General features: G+C 37.6%; 1 protein-coding gene across 1 annotated transcript; it reads right to left on the reverse strand.

The window, feature by feature from the left end:
- Positions 1-1555: 1555 nt before the first annotated feature.
- LOC147315428 (cadherin-1-like) lies at positions 1556-18744 on the reverse strand. The gene is made up of 15 exons (XM_086258269.1): positions 18608-18744; positions 15653-15767; positions 14914-15002; positions 14462-14563; positions 13925-14065; positions 12145-12300; positions 11904-12045; positions 11137-11309; positions 10317-10526; positions 6200-6355; positions 5161-5302; positions 4771-4943; positions 3926-4009; positions 3317-3369; positions 1556-2928 (listed from the first exon to the last, which is right to left on the reverse strand). Exons 1-14 carry the CDS (start codon positions 18653-18655, stop codon positions 3352-3354), a joined length of 1749 nt encoding a protein of 582 aa, XP_086114395.1. The 5' UTR covers positions 18656-18744; the 3' UTR covers positions 1556-2928; positions 3317-3351.
- Between the last annotated feature and the right edge of the window lie 117 nt (positions 18745-18861).

An 18861-nucleotide genomic window follows, 5' to 3' on the forward strand; every position in this document is an offset into this window, starting at 1 on the left:
TCACTGTCTTTCTGCGTAGTTTGCAAATTGAAGTAAACCATTTGTAAACACTGGTGTATTTAAAGCTTTAACTAAGGCAGGAAGAGTGACTACAAAACAAACAGTTTAATCCACAGTTAGTTTATCGCGTATATCTGGCTAATAACCTGCTACCAAACACCCAGCAGACAGACAGGAACATGTTTGAGTCTGAATTCCCGGAATACAGACTACAGACGGCCCACTTGTCTGATCTTGTTTGTTGGAGACTTTGCTTTCAGTTTGATTCCTTGTTTTTTATGGAAGTCCTAATCAAAATGGCTTCAGAAGAAAATCACAAAGGAAAATTTGTAAAAAGAGTTGACAGTGATTCTCTAAATCAGGGGTGTCCAAATCCAGGCCTCAAGGGCCGGTATCCTGCAGGTTTTAGATGTGTCCTTGATCCAACACAGCTGATTTAAATGGCTAAATGACCTCCTCAACATGTCTTGAAGTTCTCCAGAGGCCTGCTAATGAACTGATCTTTTGATTCAGGTGTGGTGACCCAGGGTGAGATCTAAAACCTGCAGGACACTGACCCTTGAGGCCTGGAGTTGGACACCCCTGCTCTAATGGTCAGCATTATTAGAGACCCTTTCACATTAGAGGCCTGTTTGATTCAATGTTCAAATCAAACTTTGTTGTTTAAAAGGGCGTGATGACATCACAGTTGGGGTGGCACACAACTTAAATCTTTTCAGCCTCTTTAAGAGGAGATTGTTGTTCCTCTTCTTGTTTAGGTTGATTTCGTTCAGTTTTTTTGTTTTGTTTTTGGTTTCACTATTGCTATTAAAAATATTCCAAAGATATTGTTAAACAAAATATGTAGCTTGCTTAGTGCAGTTGATATTTGCACACAAGAAGTTAATTCTGAAATTAAACTTCTTTGGATATAATAAAACTTTAATATGAAAAAGAATATAAAAAAGAAGAAAAAACAACCTAAATGGCAATCCTTCTACCTTTGCCTTCTCTAAATCATGGACAAAGCAAAAAATTGCAAATATCTTTTCCAAAACAACAAATTAACGATATTTTTCTCGTATTATTTCACACATGCATGACCGACAGACTAAATTTTGTAAAGTGAGTGAGTCGCTGTGCTGGCCTGACACAGTGCACTGAGAGCTCAGACCTATAAGTGAAAGCAACATAGTCAGCAGGCTGGACTTCACCGTCTTTAAATAACATGGTGTTACTCCACCAACAAGCTGTGACTTGCAGTGACAGGCAGCCTGAACCAGTCGCTGCCCACTGTTGAAATAGGAAAGTTATTATAAAGGTCTATATGGTTTCACTTTTCTTTCCTGTCAGACATGTTAAATGAGGTCGTTTTCTGTTAGTGGTTATACTAATGCATGTGAATTTGTCGCCATCTAGTGGGCAGCAGTGTATATGAATAACATTCAATTGGGCAGACTTTCTTCTTCATGCATGATCAAAATGAACCCAAGTTTACAAAGCAAGAGCACCAAATTAGAGTGTTGTGTTCCTATGCTTTCATGATAGTGTATAAAAAACAGTCCCAGTTTCAACCTTGTGATTTTCAATGCTTAATTTTATTGGCTTTGACTGAAAGGATACAAGAGGCAGCATAGCAAGAGCAAGAGATAGACAGTTACTGTAAAAAAAAAAAAAAAGAGCAACAATCCCATTTTCCTTTCTTATACATGTATAGTACATATACATTATTTCATTTGTGTTTTATGCAGCAGGCCATATTAAAAGAACTGTGACTATACGGTATTGGGCCACACTGTTAAAAAACTTCCTGGTGATTAACACTGGCTGTTTTGTCACAATGCCATTTTCTGGTGGGTAACCTGGGTTCCCAGCACTCATGTGGTTCTTATGTTGAGACATAAGGTAATATGTCTATAGGTAATAAAAAACCGATATTTGACAAATGTAAAGGTTGGTGCAATGACAGAGATAGTTCTGTTTTCTGATCTTTAGGCTGAATAAGGATTTCTCTGAAGTCAAAGCGGACATGCGTTGATAGTTTTTGCAGGAATATATTTATCTGTGTTAGTCAGTCTATTTGCTGGGAAAAGCTCACTAAAAATGATATGAATAAAAACTATAATTGCAGTAAAACCCTGTTATTAAGTAAAAATAATATGCAGCACCAAGTATATTTTAAACCAGACAATATTGACTGGATTGTGTTTTCAATTCATGAAGTGGTAACTGGATCTGAAATATCATTTGGCATGCAACAGCAAAATGATCCCTGTCATCATACACTTCCTCTACACAACATCCACTTACAAGTTTCTTCTACAAACTTGTAAGTGGATGTAATAGTACTTTATTTTGAGTGTGCATCAAGACAAAGTAACAGTACTTAATTTCTTTGGAATTTAAAGATACTTTTGGACATAACCAACTGAACTTTTATGTTCGGATACCAATACTCTTAATTAGTTATATATGTTTCAGTTACTATAAAGAAGTATATTCCTCAGTGACAGCATGATCATGTTCCAACACATCATCAAATCTATTGTTTATGCAGCTGCTGACTGTGGTTTACACCATTTGAATCTTTTGTTTTCTTTGACAAACAGAGCAAGAAAATCACTTGAAGGAGTGCTCGCTACAATAATCATTGAAAAGAAAAGCAGCAGATACACAGCTCCCCCTGGAAGTTTTCTAAGACACATATGCAGAGCTTCCCACCACCTACAAAATGCTTACATGTGAATAATAACTATGCTGGGAATTTATTGTCACATGATCAGTGACAAACCAGCTTTGATCATTTTAACTGCTCATTCATGCATTCACACCCATTCACATAAGCACTTTTTTCTATGTAAGTGCTTTCTATCTAACATTCACACATGCATATGAAGAGAGCGTCATGTAGAATCAGCCAGTGATAGTTGTCTCTGATGTCTTCGTGCTCTGTTTTGGGTAAAACACAACAAAAGTTTCTAGCATATCAATACGGAGCCACCAAACCAGGGTGAACAATGTTTTTCTTCAAGGGGTCAAACTGACTCAGGATCAGTGGAAATGCAGTAAGTGGAACAAATCAGAAATTACTGTTTGTTTATTATTTTAAAAAGCTCCATTTTTGTTTCAATTTTGTTCTATCCAGAAATGTAGATTCTGTAACAGTAAGGTAAGAGTGCCAGCTCCTTGTGGGTTAATTAAGAAGCACTACTTCTTGTCAGAAGTTAGGTGATATTAATATTAATTCTAGAAATGTTACAATGGGGGAAGTGATGACAATTAGTGTAGTTCACTATTGGACAATTCAGTTTAAAAAATGAGATGTAGTTAAACTTACCAAACAGGAACAGGAGACCTGAAGCTTTTCCAGGACTACTGGCTCTCCACCACCTGTTATTCAAACACAGGCTGTTAAAGTGCCTCTAAAAACAACAACCGACTGCCAACTACCACATTTTGAAAACAAGGGGCAGCATTTTCACAGTGACAATGTTGCTACTGCTATCCTGTTTTTACTTTTGATGTTGGTTTTTAGCCCTCAGTTAATCAAGAAACTTTACGTTTTTCCAAGGTCAATACTGGACATACAAATATCTTTTTAATATGTAGCCTGGTTTTGTACAACATGAAAGCACAGCCCTCCTGATATGGCACAACATCTCATTAACACACCTTGTTTCTCTGCATTATTTTGATAGCTTTAAGCTAATTTTGGATAATCCTGAACTACTATTAAAACACTATTCATGAAAAGTGTTCTCAGAAAACGTGTCAAGGAAAGAGCATTTCATTCCTTTGTAGTAATGCTGACATCACCACACTGAGAGCCACGGTGCCCAACACTGGGCCAGCCCAGAATCTATTTGACACCTCGGCTAAATTTGCAAACGTGGAGTGATTATTAAGACCCTCTAGTGAAAAAGAGAACATTGATGTTATCTCTGACCTTGATGATTACTTGTGCTTGTCCAGATAACCCTTCTCCCTCCATATCTGCTGCCTGTACTGTCAGAGTGTACTGTGGATATTTCTGTTGGAGGAGAAATATAATAAGTTCAGCTCATCAACAAGAAGGATAAAACATTCTATCATCAGTTTGTATCCAAAGGAGACTCTGATGAGATACTTCTCTTTTTAAAGTTCAGTGGAATATGCTAACTAATTTCTGTTTACATAGAACTGACAGTGTCATGTGACAACATCCCAGCAGGACAAAGTTTTCATGTTGATTATTGGCAACAGGAATATATGGAATCAAGCTTTTTTCTGAAACCAGAAAGAGCTGACAGACACTTTGGTACATTTTAATGTTGCAGATTCATCTAATGCTATAATGCTGTCCACCCTATGAAGCTAACCACTAACTGTGTGGTAGCATAGGCAGAATGAGAGCCAGGGAGTTTATTTTCCAGTTGCACTCAGAAGAGACAGTTTTATTTCATTTTTGAACATATATCTTTGAGACAGCACCAGATCATATTTAACTTTGTCTACACTGACACACCTGTGTTAGCCTACTTGAATTAGTGGACATAAGTGGACAGATATCAGCTAAACAAGTAAAATGGAATGAAGTCGTGATCTTTTCCTGCTTCTTTGATACAATTTGCTGTTTGTTAAAGCTGTTTTTAATTTGTAAAAAAGTGGTACAGGGGAAAAGAAAAGTTAAAACTGCCAACTTAATAGTTGTTCTTTTTTTTTCTAAATCCCTTGTATGCCAGTCATAAGTGGGTCCCCTTATCCCGAGCTGGCCAGTGTGCTTACTGTCACTGAATGCGTTAGAAGGCTAACCTCTCTGTCTAGTCCAGTGCCAGCAACACTGATGGCTCCAGTAACTGAGTTGATTTCAAACATGTTGTCACTGGGCAGCTGCGGGTCTTGCCTCAGAATACGGTAACGGATATCTGAGTTGGCATTATCTGGTTCATCAGAATCTGTAGCCTCGACCTTAATCACTTCAGAACCTGGAGAGAAAGAATTCAGAAGTAGGAATTAAGAACAGTCATTCAGGCTTTGTTTATCTTTTATTTATAGTAGGTTTACAATGTACACATCCCACTTTACTGGAGCTAATTACAAATAAAGTACCTTGTAACTATTAGCAACCGATTCCTTTTTCTCCTGTAAAAGTGAAACAAGCACACATGACAAGCAAGCTTAAATTAAAAACACTATCAGTACCTTGTGCTGAGTTTTCAGCAACTTGTCCCTCAAAGGTGTTTTGAGAGAAGACAGGTTTGTTGTCATTCTGGTCGATGACTTTAACTGTAACACTCATGACCTCCTGGTGATCTCCACTTTCTGCCACGACATGCACTTGTAGCTGCCAATATACAATCACATTAAAATTATGCTGTTCAAAAAAAGAATAAACAATGTACATTAATGCTTTTATTCAAAATAATAGGAACATTTTGGGGCTTTATTGGATAGAGAAAGTGTAGATAGACAGAGAGAAGGAAAGACATGCAGCAAAGGGCTGCGGGTCATACTCAAACCACACCTGTTGCTGCTGCTGTGGTAAATAAAATAAAAAAATCTGTCAGCACAACTCTTTGGGCTTAAATTATTAGAAAGACTTCTGATAGCTTATTGCTCAGACTATGTTTTAATTATAAAACAAAAGGTTATAATCTATTTTCTTACAAAGAACTACCATAAATATCTTTGGTAGATAGTGAAACATCCACACTCTCCTGTTGTCTTTCTGTGACTTAATACTTTGATGCAGTATAAATGGGAGAGAAGCTATAAAACTTGTAAAACGTGTTCATCTGGACGTAACATTTAAGTGGAAGAAATATTGGCCATGAGTACCATCCAGAGAGAGTTGGGGAATGGCTGCAACCACAGCATTGTAAGATGTTGAAAGATGGTGGACAAGGAGGACGCTGGGTTGAGCAGGAGTCAAGGAGCCTGTTTATGTGAACCACCTCTGAACTGAAGAGGGGGCCTAAGGTTTACATCTCTCACTGCAAATTCATTTGTATTTTAATTTAGATTCAAATAGCATTTACATTCTGAAGCAGTAACCTTATTTTATTCTTATGTTAATACATCAATAGATTCAGTTACTTTTGCATAAAAACACTGCTTTCAAGTGGTCCAAGAGTACATTTCAGAGCTTGTACTTTTTCACTTTCACTTAAGTAAAGAGGTTGATTCAGTACTTTTACCTTTACTGGAGTATTTTTTAAACACAAGAAAAATGTCACTTTACCTTATAATGGGCTACTTCCTCTCTGTCGACTGGCTGTGTGACATACAGACTGCCAGTGTCTCTATTCATGGTGAAAAGGGCAACAGGAGGCTGATCAGCTCCTGGACCAGTGATGCTGTAATGTAAATTCTGCTTTTGATGTTCATCAGACCGTATCTAAACAAAACACACCAGGATTAGGTTAAACCACTCTCACTGACTACAGTTATAATATTGCACAACAACTATTGTAAAGCAGTTGTGCAGAGGTCTTTAGCTGTACTTTTTTTAAAACATTTATTATTAGCCCATTATTAGTTTTAACAAATTTTACGTAATACACCATGGACATAAAAAAATGCATAATGATAAAACAGAAAACAAAACAAAACAAACCATAACAGAAGGTAAGGGCAGATATACAAATCAAGTTAGCACTTCAAGCCGTTAAGTCCACAGTGTATACGTTACAGTTCACCAAAACGCTGTAGAATTTTGACCATATGGACCAAAACTTGTCCAGTTTATTTCTTAATGCATAAGTTATTTCCTCCATAGATAGTATAGATGTCAGTCCATTAAACCACTGAGATAGTCCACATATTTTTTGATTTTTCCAACACATAGCAACACAGCGCTTGGCTTCCAAAAGTCGATCGTTAACAGAGCTCTATTGTTTGCAGCAAGTACAAAATTATTTGTGTATATATTTAAAATACATATGTTGGGACTGAGTGGAATCACATCACCAATGATTGGACAGATTTATTACCTTTTCCCAAAAAACTTTCACATGTGGACATTCCCATATACAGTGAAACAAAGAACTCCTATCCACTCCACACTTAATACAGGTGTCTGGGATGTTTGGGTTAAAATGATGCATTTTTGATGGAGTAATATATTGTCTTGTTAACCATTTATGTTGAAGTAGTTTAGATTAATTGTCTGACTCTGGGCCAAGAAGCATGATTTATACCAATCGTCATCTGATATATCCATTTGCAAATCATTCCTCCAAGCCTCTAAAATAGACTGCGTTGATTCTTTGGAATTTTCCATAAATAATTTGTACAATGCAGAAACTTGGCCTCTCTCATTTAGATGATTTATAACTGTATTCTCTAGAGAGGAGTAGGTGGGGATTTCAAAGCTGTTACCTTGTGTGGTTAAGATAACATTTCTTAATTGAAGAAATTTAAAAAGAAATGTTTGACAGGAATAGAAAATGTACTTCTAAGCTGTTCAAAAGCCATAAGAGTATTATTCCTAAACATATCAGACACTTTTCTTATACCTTGACCGAACCAAAGTTTAAAGCCTGCATCCGCCCTACCAGGAGGAAAGCTGTTATTTCCAAATATTGGAGTGAACCTAGAAAGTTGTGACGTTTCTCCCAAGTAGTTATGTGTTTCATACCAGATCATTACAGTGTTTTTAAAAAAAGGGGTTCTTAGTGTGCTTAAGTAGTGCTTTCCTGTTGGCTGAGTAAAGATATAAGTTAGGGGGAATTTTGATTTCTGTAGACTGCATAGAAACTCACGCTGGAGTCTGCTCATTAGCAAAATAAAACATTGCCACTCTGATTTGAGCAGAAGTACCACGTTAAATTAGGAAGTTGTAAACCCCCTCTTTCATAAGGAAGGTATAGTAAGGAGATTCTGAGCCTTGGTCTTTTGCTATTTCAGATAAAGTTTCGGAATCGTTTTTGCAAATCTTAAAAGAAAGATTTTGGTCGGGAGAGAGATATTGATTGAAAAAGGTAAAGATATTTGGGCAAAATTTACATTTTTAGTATATTAATACGATCAGTTAAAGATATAGGTAATTTCGTCCATCTATTTAGGAGTGTAGTAACTGACGTCGTTAAGGAATTATAATTGGATGCAAGAATATTTTCAATTGAGGGAATTAATTTCACACCTAGATAAGTAAACCCATGTTCAGATTGCAGAAAGGGAGGACTTTGTCGTTCATTTTTATTCAAAAATAATATTTCAGACTTTTTATTTTGTAACCAGAAAATGTACTACGGTAAATGTATTAATGAGACTTAATATGGATGGTATTGATTTGTTTAAATTGGTGCAGAACAGGATCATATCATCTGCATATAGGGCAATACGGTGGTCAACATTGCCTACTTTAATTCCTGATATGTTTTTATGATTCCAAATTGGCATTGCAAGAGACACAATTGCCAAGGTGAACAAGAGAGGTGACAAAGGGCACCTTGTGTAGTACCACGATAGAGTCTGAATGGTGTGGAAAAAAGACCGTTAGTTAAAATCTCTTCTTGAGGATTGGAGTATATCAATTGAATCCATTTTAAAAATCTGTTTCCAATACCAAACTTTCTCAAAACTTCAAATAAAAATGGCCATTCAATCCTGTCAAAGGCTTTTTCATCATCCATTGAGATTAATGCATTGTCTCTGGTCTATTTTTTCTCATAAATGATCTTCATGACCCTCCGTATATTGTGAAACCTCTACCTCCCCTGGATAAAGCCATTCTGGTCTGAGTGAATCATATTAGGCAAGAGTGTCTCTAGTCTCGTAGCTAATAATTTGCAAAGTATCTTTTAATCAACAGTGAAATTGGTCTATAAGAACTGCAATTAATTGCTGGCTTTCAATAAAAGGTTTCAGTAAAAGTGTAATTGTTGCAATATTACATGGAGGGGGGGAGAGACCCAGATTCAAATGATTCCTGATACATATCCAATAAGGGCTGGATCAAACTGTCTTTAAATATGTTGTATATTTTTATTGGTATCAGTATTGGTATAATCAGGTCCAGTTTTACCCCCTTTCATGTTCCTTATAGCATTATAATTTCTTCTACTCTTATATTAAGCCCTAGTTCATCCATACCGTTCTAGGAAAATGCAGCTGATCTAAAAAAAAAAAAAATCATTTTTTTAATTAAAATGAATTTAAATGCTCAGTTTTGTATAGCTGTTTATAAAAAGTGCAAAAAGAGTCATTAATATGTTTAGGATCAGCTGTGATCTGTCCTTCATCTGTAGTTACAGAATTTATTGTTCGTCTGAGCCTGTTAAATACGCCAAGCCAGTATTTTACTTGCTTTTTCATCCTGTTCATAATATGACTGTTTCAGTCTTATTAAACTGTTAGTAGCTTTATTTAATGACAAAATATTGAATTTAGCTCTGAGTTTATTTAACTCTAGAATTGGAGCATTAGATTTGGATATAAATATCTCTTCCTCAATGTCTTTTGCCCTCTCAGGAAAGCCTCCCATTTTAAAGTAGCCGTGGTTTGAGTTGTATTATAAGCAAAGTAATAATCTATTTGCTTTCCAATGTGTTCCAAGAATTCTGGATCTTTCAACCAGAAAGATTGCAGTCGCCATCTAGTGGTAAATAATGGTAAGCTGGGTAAATATAGTTGAAATGAAACGGTGGAGTGATCTGATATGACAATACTATCACACCAGGATTTAGTTACCATGGATACCAAGGATGCAGAAAGTAAGAAATAGTCAATTCTGGAAAAGGTCCCATGAGTGCTAGAGTAGCAAGAGAAAGTAATCTTATCTGGGTGCATGTTTCTCCAAACATCAACTAAATTGAATTCAGTCATAAATTGTAGTATTTCCTTTCTAGACTGCTTATGAGCTGAATTGACTCCACTTGATTTATCAACACTTGAATAAAGTGTGCAATTAAAATCTCCCCCAATAATGATTTATCCTGGAAATAACAAAACAGATTTCTAAAAAAAGATGGGTTGTCATTATTGCATTCATATGTATTAAGTTCAATTTGTGAGGCTATCTCACATTGGACAATAAAATATCTGCCATAATAATCACTAATAATGTTAACAAGGTTAAATGGTACTGAGTTATGAATTAGTGTAATTACGCCTCTGGATTGAGAATTATATGAAGCATGAATAATGTGACTCGACAAATTAAAGCTCAAGTAATATTTTTACAAGCGACCCACCTAACTGCTGATGACACTATTAGAGTAAGGAGACAATGGCCGGATTCGATTCATAACTTGTTTCAGTTTAACCAGTTTATTCAACCTTCGAGTAAACCAACACGGAGACATCCTGTGCAGAAACAAAAGTCTGAAGTTAATTTCAGAATCAGATTCTCTTACTTCAATTAACTTAATAGGATAGGGTCCTCTGTTGTTCTCAGTGAAGAAAATAGCTGGAAAAACACGTGCAGTGTTTGGTTCCACGTTGCTGCTGCTGTCAGGAGCATTACTGCTGCCATCTGTCACCGAGAGGATGACTTTGGTTTGTCCAGTTAACCCTTCTCCTGCCATATCTGATGCTTGTACTGTCAGAGTGTACTGTGGATATTTCTGGTAAGATACAGACATCAGCTCATCAACAGGAAGGAAGAAACACTGACATCGGTTTACAGACTGTAACACAGCCTTCAGACGGACTAAAGCTCTTCATCTATGAAGGCCGATTCTGCTGAAAAGCTGAAGTTTAACTTGTTTAATATTTTACTTATGACAAACATGATGCTTTTGAGAGGCGTGACCAAACTTAATAAAATAAAGTATTCCTTGACCATTTGGCACAAGGCTGTTTGTTGTTGCTCTGCGAAGTCAGTCGCAAAGAGTTTTACGATGCTGCACCAAAAACAGATTTCTCTGATCTGCCATAGTTTGCATGGAAGACACAGATTTATCTGACAAACTATTTGCCAAGTAGGAATTGTGTGTCCAGAGGCATGACACAAACCAGAAATGTAGACTGATAAACTATAACTATACTTCAGAGGCTGTGTCAAATTTGAGTTTCATTATCAAAAAACAAAACATGTTTTTTTGCAGCACCCTCTTTGTGACTGATCTCTAGCAGTGACAGGCAGACTACTGATCCTGATTCATTACAAAATGTTTTTTCAGCCCTTAGGTGTAAAAGGACACTTGTGTTTTAAATGCGTTTAACAGGTTTTACCTCTCTATCCAGTCCTCTACCAGTGATTCTGATGCTTCCAGTAATTGGGTTGATTTCAAACATGTTGTCAGTGGGCAGCGGTGGGTCCTGGTTCAGAATACGATAGCGGAGCTCTGAGTTGTCAGTATTTGGCTCATCGTCGTCTTTGGCCTCAACCTTAACCACCTCAGTCCCTGGAGTGGAGGAAATAAAAAAGAAGTTCCTGAAGGTCTTCACACTGCTTCATTTACAAGATTTTCTGAATAAAATGGACGTAATGCAAAACGTCTGCTAATTTCCTTCCAACCCAATTCATTCTCTGGTGCTTTCGGCGTCATTTTGATTATCTTTAAGTCTCTGGTATCTTGAGATTCCTTAAATATAGTGGACGTGGAGAAACCTCCATCACGGATAACAATTATAAATAATAATGGATTGTATTTATATAGCGCTTTTCGGGGCACTCAAAGCACTTTACAATTCCACTATTCAGTCACTCTCACATTCACACACTGGTGGAGGCAGCTACAGTTGTAGCCACAGCTGCCCTGGGGCAGACTGACAGAAGCGAGGCTGCCATATCGCACCATCAACCCCTCTGGCCAACACCAGTAGATGGTAGGTGAAGTGTCTTGCCTAAAGACACAACGACCGAGACTGTCCGAGCCGGGGCTCGAACCGGCAACCTTTCAGTTACAAGACAAACTGCCAACTCTTTGAGCCACGATCGTCCAAAAACAAAGAAAACTACCTAAGAAGTCCAGAGGCAATAAGGTTTCTATACATACCGATGGCCGTGGCCTCAGCAACATCGGCGTTGTACTCCACCGTAAAATAAGGTTTGTTGTCGTTCTGGTCGATCACAATGACTATAATCTCCATGGGTTCCTCAGCTTGTCCTGCTCCGTCAACCACAGCATGTGCTTCAAACTACACAGACAGAAGATTTTAAGTTTAGATTCGCCCACACACACACTTTTCCAATGGGGATCAAAATGCAATAATCAGGTACGAAGTGAGGATGATTACCGTGTAACTGGCTGTTTGCTCTCTGTCGAGTGGTTGTGTTACATACAGAATGCCCGTTTCTCTGTCTATTGTGAAACGATTAACAGGAGGCAGATCAGCTCCAGGACCAGTGATGCTGTAAAAGAGCTTCTTTAATTTATCGTCACTAGAGCGGATCTGGAAAAACAAACAAAAACAAATGAAAAACACAACAGGACTAATTAAGATCACTCTCACCATCTAAAGTAACTGTTAAATAGTAAAGAGGCTGTGCATTAGACTCAAATTCAAGAGATTTCTGGTTATTTTGATATATAGATCAGAAGGACTCCTTGTGATCTCAAATCAAAAAGATTGTTAGATTCTCTAAGCATTTTGGGCACACTATAATTACTCATTGTAAATAATCTGAGTTATTAGCGTAGTGTTATCGTCAACCAATTTACTCCAGTTTTAGTTAATTTTGTGTGTCACTGTTGCCAAGTTCAAAACACTCCATACCGCAGGATTAAGACCCTATAGTATTAGAAAGAAATCACAACAATCATTGTAAGGATTGTAAGAAAAACAAGACAGCCCCCATAATCTTATAATTACAGTTGTGTATTTGGTTAAAATTTCCGATTGTTCAAATATGTTATTTTCTTTAGTTGTAAGATAATGTGTGCCCCAGTCTCAAATGAGGAGAATTATTCCTCTGTTACACCACAAGAGGGACCATCTCCTGAAATGAGCAGCTCTGGCTGCCAGGCCACTCACCATGAGGCAGTGTGCCTAACGAACGCTGTGTGAGACTGTGTACAAACCTGTAACTATGTGCATATAGTTGCAGAATATACAGTAAAGGCAGACGCACAAAGCTAAACTGGTTTCTATTTCTTTTAATCTAAGTGTGCAACAGGATCATTCAATAAGGCATCTTGTGATCTCTGAATAAGGAATTATTTTGATATCAAATCTTATTACTGAGTTTCGTTGTGGCACACGTGGGACAGTTTTCTCTCTCGCTGATCATCTAACTAATAATCAATGAAATCTGAATGCTGCTTATTTTAACAACCAAACCTGACTGATGTATTACTGGAGACATGAGTAACTGCAGGTTAGTGGTTCTTTTTTTGTCAAAATCTGTTCTCTGTTGTTGTTGTTTTTAAATATAATTTTGTTTTACATTTATATGGATGAATCTGAGACTGAATGGTTGTCTGTGTCTCTGTGTGTCTCTGTCCAGGGTGCACCCCGCCTCTCGCCCTCTGACAGCTGGGAAAGGCTCCAGTGCCCCCCGCGACCCTGGAACGGATAAGCGGAAGCGAATGGATGGAGGGATTTATATGGATGCTTCCTGTTTGTTTTTGTTTCCCGAGTCTTTAATTCAATAGTTTTTGGAACAAATAATCTGCCCATTGTGCACAGCCACGTTTTAACTGGTACAATCACACACAGACATTTTACAGTTGTTCTTTTTCAGTTCAGTTCAGTTCAGTTCATTTTTATTTCAAACATTTCAAACATGTGCCTTCACAATCATTACAAAATATCATTCCATTATTTGTTTGAAAAGGAGTAGGCTGAAGTATTTACTTATTTGTCCCTACCCCCTCAGTTGTTCTTTTCAAAACAGTATTTTAATGATTGCCAAACCGAGTTGCTTTCAAGTGGCATTTGAAAATGACAGCAAATGTCAAAACGAGTATACCCACTGTAAAGAAAGCCAAATGGAAAAGATCCTGTCGCGAAAACAACAAATTGAAATACACTTTAGAATAAATGTTTTGCCACAAGATAATTGAGGTCCCCTTACCTGAGCTACTTTCAGGGGATAGGTTCCTCTCTTATTCTCAGTAACACTGAGTGGAGGAATAACCCAGTCTCTCTTCCTCCTCCTCAGCCCTTCACCTGGCTTGGGAAACTGCAGAACAGGCACCTGAGCATCAGCTGCATTCTGGGAAAACAAGCAGACATTTTATAGAAGAACACTTCCAGAAATGGATCAAGTGCAATGAGGAGGATGAGATACATTCGATGTACTAGGATTATGTTGACTGTCAAAGGTGGCTGTAACAACAAGAGTAGCTCTGTAACCCACTAACTAAATGTAACCGACCCTTACATGTGCAGCCACACAGTGTTAAAGAGAAACAGCTCTTTGTGTCCAGAGCCTTAGTTTTGTATTCAAAGTCATTAAAAAGGTACTTGAGGTTTCATGCTCTAAGTAAATAACAGTACGATGTAAGCGGGATATTTTCCTTAAAAAAAATTATTTCGAGAAGAAGAAAAAATTGGTTTTCTTTTGTCTCTTATCTGACTGCTGAGCCCACTTTAATATAGTGATGCTCACCATGCTCACACTGACAGGAATGGTCAGTTTTAGGCCTTGTGAGTCCCAGGAGTGGATGAAGAAGTCATGGTGTCCTTCATGAAGATAAACTGCTCTCTTTACCTGAAAGAAAACATTTTTTATAGATTTTTAAAGAAGCTAACATGTAAAAAACATTCAGAATTTGTCAAAGTAAAATTCAGTGATGTCCGTTAGCAGTCTATGATACAGTGCTCAGTCGTCGAAGAAACTTTTGCTCCTCTTTAAATATGTTGCAACATTTCAGCTTTCATGTCAGCAAAAGCTAAAATATCCTCAGAGCTAGAAACGCTCAGTTCTTTTCAGCAAAAAATCCCACAAACACTAATTAATCTAACATTGTCAGAGATATTTGTTGCAGTACATTCAAGTGTTTACTACTTTCTGTTTACCCACAAAAACAGTACCAAGCAAGTCTTTGAATCTGCACTCACCATCAGTACACCGTCTGTCTTTACTACAAAACGTTTGTCAGAGGTGTCAAACAGAAATCTTGTGCGATCTGTGCAGTCAGTGAAGCCCACTGAGAACAGAGAGAGAATAGTTATTGTTTAATTACTGGAGTTCATGAAGAGAAAGAAAAATAAGTGGCACGTCTTAAATGCATAAGAACAAAGTAATAAAAACTGTTGTTAAATCAAATAGAAGTTAAGAAATATCCTATGCTTTGAAGGTCTATGAAGACTCCTGTATCAAAGCTGCAGAAAAATTGGTATTAGTTGATATCATGCCTGGTATTACTTCGGCTACTCTATAAGTATGTTAACTGGTCTAGTCTTATTACACCTCCTACATATCTGCAAGCTGCTTTGAAACCAACTTCAGCTTCAGGTGTGGTGAAATGTGCACATGTGATGTGAGATGTTTTGTCATCATTGTAGCTGTGCATGACAAACAAATATTTTGATTAATATATTTTTGGTATGGTGACGTAGTGGTTAATACTTTGGCTCACAGCAAGATGGTCTTGTGGTACAAACCCAGGAGCTCCAGGTGCAATAGTTTTCTCACTTGTGAAAAATGTGTTTGATTAAGAAATTTCATCCCTGAAATTCTCAGCTATTTGAAATGTGCTGTTTGCTTTTAACCTGTTGATGGCCTCTCAGAAACAAATCCCTACTAACTGCAACTTTAAACCACTACTAACCAATATACAACCATTTCTGTTATTACCTTTGCCCAGTACTGTGCCTCTTGTCAGGTAGTTTCTCGTCACACTGAAAGTGAGCTGATCTGACTGAAACCCAGGTACACATACTGGCTCCTCAGCAGTCACTAAATTTGGAGGCTAGGACAGAAGAAACAGCATTTTAATGGTTTCCACGAATGATTCAGATTCCTTTAAACAATTACTTGTGCATGCAGTTGTAGGTAGATCATCAGAGACATTACAGAGTTTTCAAAAGTATCACCAAGCAAGAAAAAAAGAACTTATCAGTGCGGTTACTTTCTGGTTCCCAGCAAAATAAGAAAAAAGTGTTTATAAGTAGGACTTCCCTGGTGTAGGCACAGGGCGCAGGATGTTTAGTAGCAACATGTTTCAGTCAGCCGTGTGGTGTTGTAAGAATGAGGACCCAAAATGCAGGCATTGGCTGTGATGCAAGTGAGCTCTTTATTACACGAGGTGAAAAACAACAAAAGCGAGGATGACAAGGACAGAACTAAAACATAGCCTAAACTGGGGAAAAACTAGACAACACAAACACACAAACCTAAAACCATACAACCTCTGGACGAAGATCGGAAATGTCACAGAGAATGTTGGGCAGAGAGATGCAGAAATTTCACCAGGTTACACAGACCAGGTGACAAGGAACACAGGCAGGCACACACTATAAACAGGGCTGCACATAAGTGGTCCGCGTGCGCTGTCAAAATAAAAGAGGTGCACCAGATAAGAAGTTGAAACGCGTGTTTGCGTACATAAGATTTTCTGGAGGAGGATAGACATTTGTTTAGAACTCTTAAAGATGTCGAAGAAGCTCCTTTAAGCAGTTACTGTGATGTTCCTCCACCTCCAAAGAAATGTCAGGAGTCCAAACCGCAAAAGAAGCGCGTATTCCTAGAAAAGTGGTTGCAGAAGGTGAGCTGGCTTCAAACAAATGATTGCGCGCACAGAATGTGGCGCAGAATGTGCCGCATACTCCCATACAACTTATGTGCACCCCTGACTATAAATACAGACAAGGTAACGAGGGAATGACATAGCAGAGGGGAACACAGCTGCACCTAATTAGACAAGACAAGGAAGTAAAACAGAATAAACTAACATGAGACAGGACCTTTCAAAGTAAAACAGAAACTTCACAAACACAAGCTCAGGGACATGAACAGAGCAGAGGGGGAGGACTCAGGCAACCAAAATCAGAAACAACTAGAACATAAGATAATAATAATACCAAACACAAAACGACCCAGGACCATGACAAAATCAGTGTTATTTGTTATCTATCCCTTATATTTGTTATCATCCACCTGGGTCTTACAGAGTTTCTGTCTGTTTGCTCAGACTTTTTATCTGATTTAGTGCTCAGCTCAGTAAAATAATTATTGTGGGTGATTTTAACATCCATGTAGATGCTAAAAATGACAGCCTCAACATGGCATTTAATCTGTTTTTAGACTCAATCGGTTTCTCTCAAAATGTAAAAGAACCCACCCACCTCTTTAATCACACTCTAGATCTTGTTTTAACATATGGCATAGAAACTGAACATTTAACAGTGTTTCCTGAAAACCCTCTCCTGTCTGATCATTTCCTGATACCATTTATATTCACAATAATTGATTACACAGCGGTGGGGAACATCCATTGTTATCGTCCTCTATACCTTTTTACCAACACAGAGCAGAACAGCTTCCTGAACACTACTCCAACAGAGGTTGATTACCTTGTTAATAATTTTAACTCTTCTAAGTATGACTCTGGATACTGTAGCTCCTGTGAAAAATAAGGCCTCAAATCAGAAGTACTTGAATCCCTGGTATAACTCTCAAACACGTACAACTGATACTTTGATACTTATTTAGTCTTTTTGTCCAATTGATCGTTCAGTCAGGTTTCAGAGCTCATCACAGCACAGAAACAGCTTTAGTGAAGGTTACAAATGATCTTCTCTTGGCCTCTGACAGTGGACTCATCTCTGTGCTTGTCCTGCTAGACCTCAGTGCAGCGTTCCATACTGTCGACCATAATATCCCATGAGAGCGATTAGAACATGCTGTAGGTATTACAGGTACTGTGCTGCAGTGGTTTGTATCATATCTATCTAATAGACTCCAATTTGTGCATGTAAATGGAGAGTCCTCTTCACACACTGAGGTTAATTATGGAGTTACACAGGGTTCAGCGCTAGGACTAATTCTGTTTACATTATACATGCTTCCCTTAGGCAGTATCATCGAAGACATCGAAGCATACATTTTCACTGCTATGCAGATGACACCCAGCTCTGTCTATATCGGATCTATACCTGATATTCTGTCCTGTTACCTAACCAACCAAAATTTCAAATTCAATTTGGAAATCGTGGATTCTTTGGGTTAAAAATGTGACAGAGTGCACTGCTTGTCGTGCAGTTGAACCCCATCTTACACTTGAACTCAACTGTAACACACCTCCACAGTGATTTTTCAGAGAATGCTTTACGTATTTCAGCAAGACTATGCCAAATCTTTTTCTGCATGCAATCCAACAGCATGGTTTCATAAGAGCAAGAAGTGTCTGCAGGCTAGACCTTTCAGTCACTTGAATTCAAGAAAAATTCAATTCAGCAGAACTGGAAATGAAATGAGAAACATAGCAAAGGACATTACAAACTATTAAGAATCTAAAATCTTTATCAGTACCGTATAGAAAAAAGTAAAGGCTTCTGAAACTGTAGCAACTGGTCCCATTAAATATAGAAAAGAGTGTTGTTAGAAGAGGTGATGCAGCAGAGTTGTGCTGTCACTGTCATCTATAAACAAAAACTCAATTTTATCCTCAATTTTTAAAAATAGTAAAAGAAATAGTAAAAAAATGTCTTGTAGAACATTTGAACTAATATTCAGTATTAAAATGATTTTGAAAATGCAAAATATGTAATATGATTTAATATATAAATATGTAAGATATCTAATTCTTACCTGAAAAACTGTTAAAATGCACCAAATTACAAACCAAATGCTCCCCATGTCTTTCTCTCAGTGAAGGCAGAGCACAATAACCAATGATCTTGTTTCCTGAGGGTAGTTACAGCAACTGAACATTCACGTAGACGAGTCTACTTTCAGCGCATGACGTCAGCTTGTAGAAGCTCTGGCTCTGTTTTCCTGATATGGTCATGCACACTAAACACACCTGAGCAGACAGATTTCAGTAGTTTCTGTATTTATGAACA

Source organism: Aulonocara sp. 'chitande type north' Nkhata Bay, linkage group LG13, assembly GCF_057382095.1.
Source record: "Aulonocara sp. 'chitande type north' Nkhata Bay isolate Kocher_YH1m ecotype deep benthic linkage group LG13, A_spYH_male_GT1.1, whole genome shotgun sequence".
NCBI lineage: Eukaryota > Metazoa > Chordata > Actinopteri > Cichliformes > Cichlidae > Aulonocara > Aulonocara sp. 'chitande type north' Nkhata Bay.

What these genes read in the sequence shown, in the direction of transcription:
- LOC147315428 (XM_086258269.1), bottom strand. Translation starts at nt 18,655, where the DNA reads ATGGGGAGCATTTGGTTTGTAATTTGGTGCATTTTAACAGTTTTTCAG. An exon ending in ATCCCCTGAAAGTAGCTCAG is followed by an intron (nt 12,301 to 13,924) that starts GTAAGGGGACCT and finishes TTGTTTTTCCAG; the next exon opens with ATCCGCTCTAGTGACGATAA. An exon ending in TGCTGAGGCCACGGCCATCG is followed by an intron (nt 11,310 to 11,903) that starts GTATGTATAGAA and finishes CCTCCACTCCAG; the next exon opens with GGACTGAGGTGGTTAAGGTT.